We start from the raw sequence: 11,835 nt of genomic DNA, 5'->3' as shown, positions 1-11,835 counted from the left end.
TGCGTAGCAACAGGAGATGCCACTTGAGCGCAACCTCTCAAGCTTTTATTTTTAGACGCGACATTCTCCTCAAACGTTTACATCAATAATTAAACGAATATGAAACGAAAGTACGAAAACGAAAGTAAATAAAAATCTTTTTATATTATTATATTATTTTATTTTTAACAGCAGATGCGGGACGCAGAGGGGGAAGTTTGGACCACGTCTAAAGAGTGGCGTACACAGACCTAGGGGGACTTTATACTTTGTAACCAGCGCTAATAAAATGTTATGCATAACACACCATTCAATCAAAATTATCTAACTAAATATTAATTTACAATGTGTATTTTTTTTTAACAAAATACTGAGAATAATGAAGGTTATTATGTGAAAATGCAATATTGTTGATAGTAGTTTTCAATATAAAAGATCAATGTTTAGGCTATGGTTTACCACAAATTAACAGCTTTTGCTACCCATTGCTTTACCGTGTATTTAGTAAAAGTGGAAATGCAATGGTATTCCGTGCCAAAACATGTTTTTACTGTTTACGGCTATAAAAAACATAGATAATTTTCAAAAACGAAAATCCCATACTTCAGAGAGACATGCATATGAAGTAAGTATAGCCTAACTATAAACATATGCACTGTAAATAAATGTGTAAGCAGTGAAACAGCTCAAATGCAAACAGGGACCAGGGTAAAAATGCGTTTTGAGTTTAAAAACATTGAGTTCCCCCTCCCTTTCCTCACAGTGTTTTGGCCCACTGCCTGTGTTTCCTTTTTTATTATTTTTCCAGGGTGCATTGCAAACTTCCCATTCCGAAGAAACGCCACATAAACAGTCGCTCCGGTCCGGATACAGAAAACATACATTGTTTTTTATTACTCTATTCGCCAAGTGTATTTTAGTCAGTCACCGCACAATTGCGCAGATTATTTATCAAGTGTTTTGATTTTAAGGGAATAGGGCATATGAGGATAACTTTGGATTGGAATTTTCCTACACACAAGTTCTTTACAGTGAAACTCCAGGCTGTAAGTATGCTGTCAAGCAATTTTACTTATTTTAAATGTCAGATAAATTGATTATTTTCTTTACAGATGATTGTGTTAGAGATTATAATCAGTGCCTTGATTGTAAACAGCTTCAAAAACATTGCAATAAGTGTTTTTTAGAAGAATATTAGGCTTTCCTTTGTTTAAATTTATACTTACAAGTAGCTACAATTCTGGCTGTGTTTTTTGTGCCCCCTCAAAAATTACTCTTGAGAAATGTTTGTGCCCCCCCCCCCATATGATATTTACGCCTATAAAACTTGACCAACTAATGTTTTACAACGCTACATCCTTAGTAAAAAATAATATTGACATCAATGTTTATATTTGCGTCTATCACTATGATTAACGTTATATGGGAATAAAATACGGTCTTGACTTCTGTTGTTTGTTAAACAGACACTCTGCATGTGAGCAGAATATTTTTTAAACTTGTAAATAAATGTGATTGTCAATCTAAACATTAACAGTGTGAATAAATGGGCATCTCTCAGTAAATAGTAGCCTACAGTATTACAATGTTTGCATTCCTGTAAGATGTAAGATCCTGTACCATCTGCTTTCTGCATCTGCATTCCTGTGCATCCGTAATAGTGATCAAGATTATTGTTGGAGAATAGTCGTCAGACTCAGATCACAGTATAAAACAATAAAAACAGCCAATTCATCACCCCTTTAACCTGCATTTAAAATGTTTTCACTTCTGCACTTTATATTGGGGGAGGTGGCATTGTGTAGATTGTGTGGAATGGGAGGCCTGCTGTATTAGACTTTGAAAACCCCTGATCTAGTTAAATGATTTCATAACACTGTTTATGAAAATACATTGAGAGTGCAATTGGTGGTCTGTAACAATGGCTAATGATTAAACATGCTTGAGATCTTTAACACTTAACCAACTTTTTCAGTTTTCTTCGGATAAATCCACCCTGAACCAGTGTCAGCTGAGACAAACCTTCTTTTGTGAAATTTGAGACACTCTGCTGGTTACATAACAGACTGAGGCCATTGGTGAAGAAAGCATCTTTGAAATCATTAGCATTTCTGAATATCAAAGACCTAAAACCATCATCAGCTAAGGTAAAAATATCGCATAATATTTGCCAGTTTGGAGCCGTCTTTGTGTTGTGAATGATTTACTACCTCTGTAGACCTTGGCCAGTTTGGACTCGTCAAACCATTTGAATAATTTGTTCTTGTGTATATCGTGATCATTCAGTACTGACAGTGTTGCTGAGGAGCATGGCTAAGCGTGTTGCTGTGATTGGAGCAGGCCATGCTGGGCTTGTCTCCATCAAATGTTGCTTGGATGAAGGTCTGGAGCCAGTGTGTTTCGAAAGCAGTGATGATATCGGTGGACTCTGGAGATTTAAGGTGTCTCATTTTCTCTCAAAATGTCTCATTTTGAAAAAAAAAATGTATTTACTAGAATGTCTCTAACCGATTGTCTGTGTCCTATATGTTCATTTAAGGAGACACATGAGGCAGAACGCACCAGGATTTATCGTTCTCTAGTAGTGAACACCTCTAAAGAGATGATGTGCTTCAGTGATTTCCCGATGCCGGATCATTTCCCAAACTACCTGCACAACTCCCTGCTCCTGCAGTACTTAAGACTCTACGCTAAACACTTCGGCCTGCTCAAACATATTCAATTAAAGGTTTTTAGCACCATGTCATTGTAAAAAGTGCTGAACTCAAAATCACATTCATGTTCAGAAGTCTCTTTTTCTAGTAAGGTGTTTAACATTCAATCCGTATGTGTTTCAGACTACAGTAAGCAGTGTAAGAGAGAGGCCGGATTTCTCTACCTCTGGTCAGTGGGATGTGGTGACCGTGGACAGAGATGGACGAGAGGAGAAACACGTGTTTGATGGTGTTCTAGTGTGTACAGGACAATACACACAACCTAACAAACCCCTCTCTGACTTTAAAGGTGCGTCTGATATATTTAATATATGTCACATAACACTGCAACACTGCACTGTAGATGTTTGATGTTATTTTTGTGTAACTGTTTCATAAGATTTACATTATCCATAACTTAACTGTAATAAATGTCTGTAGGACTGCAATAGAAGTTTTAATTTCATAAGTATGCATGTGTTAATATATGGTCATGTTGTGAATGCTAAGACATGTCAAGTATCAGAAAAAATACAGTTTATGTATTTAATAAATTATGTTGTTTCCTACAGGTGTTGATACATTCCCAGGAATAATTCTCCACAGCTGGGATTATAGGGATCCTGATCTTTACCATGGAAAGAGAGTTGTGATTGTTGGGATTGGAAATTCAGGTGTAGACATTGCTGTGGAGCTCAGCAGAGTGTGTGAGAAGGCAAGCAGGTTTTAAATTCAATATCAAACATGCCTGAATACAGTGTCCTTTTCGCTTTTCAATCTCTTTCGTACCCTACTGTGGTCTTTGTCCTCTTTATTTTTTATTCCTTCCTTTAGGTGTTTCTGAGGACCCGTACAGGGGCGTGGGTTATAGGTCGCATGTCATACAAAGGGCACCCTGTGGATTTGGTGCTGCTTAAGCGAAACGAGGATCTGATGTTTCGCCTTCTGCCTCAAAGTTTGTTGAACTGGGGCCCGTTCTTCGTACGTCGCTTAATACACCCGAGAGCAAATGAGACATCCGAGATGTTTAGATCTGGCTAATTATGATCTCGCTTATTTGGTTCTTTGAACACCACTGCTGTTGCTGATTTTCAAGAGGGGCACAAATAACACAGACAGAATTTAAGGCTACTTAAGTAAGTGTGTACACATTGAAAAGCGTAATATAATTCTACAAAAACACTTAATGCAATGTTTTTGAAGTTTTTTTTACAATCAAGCCACCAATTAAACTTAACTTAAAACGTAACGACTGTTAGGTTATTATCAGTAACACTGCGAACATAATTTTCATATTTTTTGTCATGAAGAATTTATGTTACTAGGCATCATCTGTAAAGAAAATGATCACTTTATCTAAAAGTAAATTAAATTGCCCTGTCAGCATACTTACTGCCTGGAGTTTCACTGTAAAGAACTTGTGTGTAGGCAAACTCCAAGTGATCCTCCCTCCTATTGTCTTTGAAAACTCTAGATAAATAAACTCTAGATGGGGTTGCGCAAGTGTGTCTCATACGGTGACTGATTACAATACACTTGGCGAACAAAGTAATGAAAACAACGTAATTTTTCTTATCCGTAGCGATTGTTTATATGTCGTCCCTTCGGAAGGTTTTCAACGCACCCTGTGTATATAGACTGTTTATTTAGACCCGCGTGCGGTACGGTGACGCGATTATGCGTCTGAGCGGAATTTAACGTCTCTGTTTGTTTAATGGTTTGACCCCCAAACCGCATGCTTCCATACTATATAGTAGGCGAAAAGCACTACTTATCGTGCTCTTTGCCTACTATATAGTTTGGAAGTAGGCGGTTTGGGACGCAGCGATAATAAGAGAGTTACGACACTCACATAGACGTCCGTTGTAAAGAATGGAATGCGGAAGTAACAGCGTGTCATGTAGTGAACCATTGTTCCAAACGCAGCACTGAAGCCCATTCATTTCAATGGCACCTGCTGGTAAATCGATGAAATTACAGTTTCTCTTTACATTTTCGGACATTCCATGAATATAGTCAACAGTGATTTTGATAACTCTGCTGTAGTTAATTGTTAATAATAACTAGTAAACTTTTTATATTTTAATGAGTTGTGTATAATGTTTGAATAATATAGATTTAATGGTTTAATATTTTATTACTGGTGGCCATCTAGTTTAATATATACTTATCATATCTTTTTTATCTAATACGAGTAACACTAGGGGGCAACAGCAAGAAGCTAAATGCCTTATAAACAAAGTCACACTGCTTCACAATGCTGCTATGTGTTTCATTGTGTTTGGTAGGTAATACGAGTGATGTATCCTCAAAAATCATGTATAATTCTATTAACATTTAATGTGTTTTATAAAAATAATTGAAGGGATGGTTCACTTTGAAATTAAAATTCTGTCATCTTCATGTTGTTCTCAACCTGTATTCTGTTTTTTTCTGGTTAACGCAGGGGAGGATGTTTTGGGAGGTGATGGTGGACACACAGCAGTGGGTGACCATTGACTTCCATAGTAGGAAAAAATATTTTGGAAGTATTGTGATAAATGACTAAGAAAATATTTTGATAAATGATGGTAAGCACATAGTTGACGGTACCCATTAAATTCCATCATATTTTTTTATTCCTGCTATGGAGGTCTGTGGTCACTTGCTGCTGCTGTGTGTTTGCCATCATTTCTCGGGGTATGTTCTTTTGTGTTCATCGGAAAAAGGAAATTCATGCAGGTTTACAACAACATGAGGATCAGTAAATGATGACAGAGTTTTAATTTTAAAGTGAACTATCCCTTTAAATATGAATTTAGTGTGTTTCTGTTATGTTTCACTGTTACAAATAATCATCTGCAATCTTTTTTTAATATAGATTTTAATATAGTAAAGTACATCATATCTTTTTTGTCTGGCGGTGCAGTTTGCTCTACTTTGCTCTGTTGTTTGTGTGTTTTCTGTGGGTATTGACCATATTTATATAGGCCTATATATATATAGACCTTTTGCGTGTTTGCAAACAGAGATGAAGTTTTTTATGGGCGGAGCCCAACTGGTGGCAGTAAGTGACTGTTCTGCATTAGAAGTGTTTTAGCATTAAACTGTGATTTTTATGGATCCGAAGTCTGTTTCCCCATATTTCTCTTAAAGGCGGAGTCCATGATGTTTGAAAGCCAATGTTGATATTTGAAATCACCTAAACAAACACGCCCCTACCCCAATAGAATCTGGACCTTCTGTTGATAGGTCCGCCCCACACATACGCAAACCGGCATTTGATTTGATTTGATTGGCTATAAGTGTGTTTTGGTAGTCGGCCCGTCTCCTTTTCCAACGCGTTTTTCAAACATCGTGGACTCCGCCTTTAAGTGTAATGTTTCTTATGACATTTTCACCAAGTTACGTTTATTTTTTAAATAAATTAAAAGTTTTAATGGCTTGGCTACTGATATGTGTGCATGTATGTAATGTATATGTATTGTTCTTTATTAGTAAATCAATTATTTTTACAGTATGAATCGCTAAAGTACTTATAAGAGCAATACTATTATGTATTCTGTATAATATCATTTATTAAATATTTCATAATTTTCCTGTTTTCAATTTCTTCCTTATATTTATAGCCTACGTGTTTGTTCTAAAACGTGTGTGTGTGTGTGTGTGTGTGTGATGCTTATTTATTAGTAAACATCATAATTTAGAACAAACAGGAAGAAGACATAGGCTAAGATATAAGGTAAAAAGAAGTAATAGAAAATGAAAAAATATGAAAACTTTAATAAATGGAAATATTATTGATATTATGAACTCATTCAAATCTTTAATCTTTCTAAATAAATTATAAACGTAACGTGATGAAACACCGGATATCTTCTCTAATTATTTTCTATTCAAATTATTATAAGATTTCCAGATGATTTCATACTCAAGTCTGTCCGATTAAGGGCTTATTGCAAACATAAACACCTAAGTTTGTCTTCAAATGGTGTCTTCGACGACGGTATACTATAAAAATGGTCATCTATTTTGGCATTCCTATTATGACAGTCAACAGCACAACAAGTTGTATTGTTCGTTTCACTCGTGTCTCATTCATTTCCACTGTTTTTCTGCCACCACACACTGCCACACCATAAATATAAGAGTGTTTTTTTAACATTCTATAGTTATATGTAAGTGTGGTCAGTGCTTGCGGAGAGCATGTGGACAGCGGAGCAGAGTGGAGCAAACTGTGCCGTTAAAGCTGTAACAAAAAAGATATGATGTGTATATATTTAAACGCTTAATAAATTTTTAAATCAATCAATTTGTCTCTGTTCACATTAGTTAATGCACAATACATTATCAAATATTATTAATGTTGTAAATGTTCATTGTTAGCTAAGGCATTAACAAATGTTAAGGAATAAACCTTTATAGTAAAGTGTTACTAAACTTTCTTTCACCATTTCCTTCACAATGTCTACTTATTTCTACAGATTTTGTTACATGTGTCTTTTTTACAGGCTCTACCATTGCTTGTAAGCTGGATTGGGTAAAATGGATAATCTTAAAGGAACCAGGCAAGTACAGGATGTACAGATACAAGTTACAAGTCATGTATTTTTTCGAATACAATATTAAATGCTGTCACGTGTAAAAGTAATGTGGCTAATCACTTTTTATTTGTAGTTTACTTGAGTGTCCTTGCACGTTTCAGGAGTTAGGGCAGATGTGGAGGCACAACCCGTGATACCAGATACACACCAAACACATTATCGGTAAGTTTGTACTTTACCACTACAGTTTCTTTAAATCCCATGTATATACAATTCCCACACACAACATGGTCACACGACCACACAGAATAAAAGAGTGTATTCAAATCAGTAACAATTGTACTTTCTGTTCAGGACATTCAATCATTACATGATCCATGTGGATGCTGTCCATTGAGGAAAGAGTTTGTTTAGAGGTAAGTGAATCTTCTGTATTTTAATGTAATTAGGTGTGGAACAGTAGAATAAGAGCAAAAGGTTTCAGAATAGGAGTAAATTCAGGGCTGAGTTTAGTTTTTTAAGAATATTTTTCTATCTTATATTTGTTGACTTAATGTTTATAATATTTCTAACAGGTTTCTGGACAGAATTAATCCCAAAGATGGGAAAAAACGCACATCCAAATTAGGAGCAATAAAAAGACAAGGAATTTGATGCAGAGAAAAGCTGTGGCCATTAACCCCCATGTGAACAGCTTCATGCAGTCCCTGATGGACGACTTCAAACTAAAGGCCAGTGGTCTGTCTGCCACAGTTTAATGCATTTATTTTCAGTGGTCAATGAAATTCAAATAAAATATTTAAAACTATGGGCAAGTGTTCTTTTTACCACAGGGAAATGTTACCTTTTAGTCGATGATGGACTTTAAACTGAAAACTTCAAACTATATGGACCAGTGTTCTAATTGCCAAAGTAAAATTTGTTACAGGAGGGGCCTCCAAACTTGTTTATACTTGTTGATTTTATTTTATTTAACTTGTTTTTATGTTTATTATTGTTTAAAATCTTGTTTTAACATGTTTTGTTTCAATTAAATGTTTTTTAAATAAAATTTTTAATACAAACATTGCTTGGATTGCCTTTGAATTTATAATGTCATGTCATGGATAGCATTTTTACCATATTAATAACTATAGATTTAAACCTAAATATCTAGCTATAATATATATATTATCCTATTAACTGTAATAAGTAATAATTAGTATTTATGGGTCAATATAGACATTACAGTAAATTACCGTACTGTACCGTACAGTAAATATTGTAAAAATACAGTAAAGTACTGCTTTATAACTAGACAGTACTAGTTTGTATACTGTAAAACTGTATTACAGTACAGTACAGTAAAACCAAAATACAGTAACTTACTGGCAACCGTGCTGCCAGTACCGTACTGTAAAAATACAGGAAAATCATTAACAGTGTACCACCATCTTGGCTCCCCCTGAGCGTAATTATAATTTTTAATTTTTATTTAAAAAAAAAAATTTATAAATGACGGAACTTGAACACACGTACGTGAGGCTGGCAAAAGTAGACATTTGTTTGTAAACATTAACGTTAAGTCAACAGCCTTTTATCTCGCATCTTTCAAATATTTTTTACGTATTAATATTTTGTTAATAATACGTTGGTTTATTGTTGTTTTTAGTGGCAATGGTAACTTTTATCCATTATAATTATTACTTTTATAATATATTTTTTATAAAAGTAGTAATTTTATTATAAATACATTTATTATTAAATCTATGTGGCCATTCCCCTCTTTATGCACAATGTCTTTGTAACTGCACTTTTGTTTTTTTAAATATGTTGAATATTGTAAGTTTTGTACATTGTATATATGATGTAAAGGATAGATTATAGTTTAGATTATTGCAATATATTTATATGTGCAAGTCAGATAACCTAGTAGCCAAGTAGGGGTACGTTTATTTTGATTAAGTTGATTGTGTGAGTTTCATCAGACACACGGATGTGGCCACCGTCATGCGTCTGGACAGAACTTAACTTCCAGTCTCTGTTTTGTTTATGGCTGGTGGCTAAACTGACCTCTGGAACAGATATCTTGTTAAAAATAGCAAATATTTTGCTTTCCTGTAAAACGGGGATCATCGACCACTCACTGCTATGTGTGAAGGAAGGTTTGGCAGCCGATCTGTTAAAATTGTATACATTAATACAGTAACATTAGCTCGGAGTAGTTTTGATACACTTTAGCTATGATTAAGGTAATCTACTTGTTATTTTGCTTGTTATCAGAAATAAACTACACTATTGTTATTGATTTTTTGTGATACGTTTATTCCAAGAAAGCCGTTTGTTTATGTTGTTACTGCTGAAACCGTCTGTGTTGTTTCCTCATGTCACTATTTGTAACACCATGGTCCTGAGAGATACAACATTTTGTTCCACTGTATGTCCTCACATATATGACAATAAAAGCTTACTTAATTGAAATCTCACTATGGCGAGAGGGGCACATTTACAGTAGAGACAAAGAGGCAACGGCTTCATCATTATATCATAGGCCAGTGGTTCTCAATCTCAACTCCAGTCCTCGGGATCCACTGCTCTGCCATTTTGGATGTCTCTCATATCTGACACACTCAGTTCAGTTCATGGAATCTATCCTAACGAGTTGATGATCTTTATCAGGTGTGTTAAATAAGGGAGACATGCACAATATGCAGAGCAGTGGGTCCCGAGGACTGGAGTTGAGAACCACTGTCATAGGCTATACAAAGGTTATATATAAGTCACCAGTTATTCTGCAGTTTAGTTGAGTTAAAATAGCTCCTTCTCACAAACTTTATACACTCACATAAGTCATTCTGCAATAGAAAGGTAACGTTTCAATTTGTCGGAAATCTCACATTATTCTGTGGATTGTCTGTTTAAATCAATAGACTTTAAAAACACATTTGATTAAAACAAGTTTTATTTGATGTGTCCTGTTGTCTCTTGTGATGGGAATTAAATGTGCTTTTGTACACTTCGTCTTTTCCAAAATATTTGAACTGACCCATCTGCAGGAGGAGGTGCCGGAGGAGGTGCCTGCTGGGCATGCAGACTGCACATATTCAAGCATAAAAATTACTGTTAAACAAAAAAACTGCAAATTCTAATAGCACAAAAGCTGAAACAGAAATAATTAACAAAACTTACTGATTCTCACTCTCGCATCCTGCCAGTCTGGCTTTCTTGGGGCTAACCTCCACTCCCTGAACAGATTAAATTAATGTATATTAAAGGACTTTTAAATTGAAACAAATTTTTCTTAGGGTTCTGTTATAAATCTACCTGCGAGAAAGGAGCAGAGTGCTTCCTCGAGACGCGCAGGGGTGGAGGTCGCAAGAAAATTACCTGCCCGACAGGCGGAGCATGAGGAGGTGAACATCTATAAATACATAAAAGAGTACGGTAATAAACATTTCTAGAAACATTCAAGCAGGGAAAATATGTGTTTAAGAAACAAAACTGACAATTCTAATAGCATAAAGGTTAAAGGACAAGTTCGGTATTTTACACTTAAAACCCTGTTTTCAGATTGTTTATGGTGAAAGAGAACGCTTTTGACTGAAATTTCAACATATGCGGCTGCCCCGAGAATTTTCGGGTGTTCGTGTTTCACCTCCCACCTTTACAATGGGTTTATAGGTGCACTGGAACAATCCTTTCTAAAATGCATTAAACTTTCGTTTACAAAGACGTGAAACCCACCGAGTGGCCAGGGGCGTTCAATGATACGCCCACACAAAAATCGCGTCAAAAGACGCTTTCCAACAGCTGTTTTAGCATTCGTTGTTAACTTGTGGACCTATTTTTTCAAACGCCTCACACCCATATATTCTTCCACTTAGAGCTTGAATAATAGACACTCCAGCCCAGGTGGTGGCGATAATCCACCTTTGCCAGTTGCAAGAATAAAAACAAAGTTCCCGGCGCGGAGTAATACCGTACCTCACAGCACATCTAATACAAGTCAATGGAGTTGGACAAAACTACAATAAAACCTGTTGGAATGCGTATTTTGCAGCGATTTTTGTGTGAGCATACCAGTGAACACCCCTGACCACTCGGTGAGTTTCACGTCTTGGTAAACAAAAGTTTAATGCATTTTAGGAAGGATTGTTCCAGTGCACCATTAAACCCATTGTAGAGCTGGGAGGTGAAACACAAACACCCGAAAATTCTCGGGGCAGCCGCACACGTCGAAACCCCAGTCAAAACCGTTCCACCTCACCACAAACAATCTGAAAACAGGGCCCCAAGTGCAAAATACCGAACTTGTCCTTTAAGGCTGAAACAGAAATAATTAGCAAAACTTACTGATTTTCACTCCTGCATCCTGCCAGTCTGGCCCTCTTCGGCCTAACCTCCACATCCCGCTCTTCCCCTAATTGAAGCTGTAATTAAAACAAACAGATTTAATCCATGTATATTAAAGGATTTTTAAAATGAAATTGAAATTTTTTTCTCAGGGCTCTGTTATAAATCTACCTGTGTGGGGGCAGCTCTGCGCTTCCTAGGGGAAGGCAGGAGTAGAGCAGCCTGCCGGACAGGCAAATCGTGAGGAGGTGAAGATCTATAAATACATAGAAATGTACGGTAAGAAACCTTTTTGGAAATATTCAAGC

The 11,835-nt window shown here is 35.9% G+C and overlaps 1 protein-coding gene and 1 long non-coding RNA gene across 3 annotated transcripts; one reads left to right on the top strand and one right to left on the bottom strand.

Moving 5' to 3' along the window:
* Nucleotides 1-672: 672 nt before the first annotated feature.
* LOC129429277 (flavin-containing monooxygenase 5-like) lies at nt 673-8,259 on the top strand. 2 transcript variants are annotated; one of them, XM_073855871.1, is made up of 9 exons: nt 673-1,025; nt 1,955-2,126; nt 2,266-2,420; nt 2,519-2,707; nt 2,817-2,982; nt 7,163-7,219; nt 7,357-7,417; nt 7,550-7,611; nt 7,771-8,259. In XM_073855871.1, exons 3-8 carry the CDS (start codon nt 2,289-2,291, stop codon nt 7,590-7,592), a joined length of 648 nt encoding a protein of 215 aa, XP_073711972.1. In that variant the 5' UTR covers nt 673-1,025; nt 1,955-2,126; nt 2,266-2,288; the 3' UTR covers nt 7,593-7,611; nt 7,771-8,259. The 2 variants fall into 2 exon arrangements, 1 of the variants encoding a protein (XP_073711972.1); XR_012358598.1 differs by lacking the exons at nt 7,550-7,611; nt 7,771-8,259 and adding exons at nt 3,245-3,387; nt 3,507-4,632 and having other exon boundaries at nt 733-1,025.
* Nucleotides 8,260-10,118: 1,859 nt separating this feature from the next.
* Nucleotides 10,119-11,608, bottom strand: LOC141350548 (uncharacterized). Its single transcript, XR_012358599.1, has 4 exons — nt 11,528-11,608; nt 10,499-10,595; nt 10,364-10,419; nt 10,119-10,268 (listed from the first exon to the last, which is right to left on the bottom strand). It is a non-coding gene; the product is annotated as an uncharacterized lncRNA (long non-coding RNA).
* Between the last annotated feature and the right edge of the window lie 227 nt (nt 11,609-11,835).

Source organism: Misgurnus anguillicaudatus, chromosome 18 (assembly GCF_027580225.2).
Source record: "Misgurnus anguillicaudatus chromosome 18, ASM2758022v2, whole genome shotgun sequence".
Classification (NCBI taxonomy): domain Eukaryota; kingdom Metazoa; phylum Chordata; class Actinopteri; order Cypriniformes; family Cobitidae; genus Misgurnus; species Misgurnus anguillicaudatus.
Note: the sequence above shows the minus strand (reverse complement) of the source record. Positions and strands in the feature narration are given on the sequence as shown.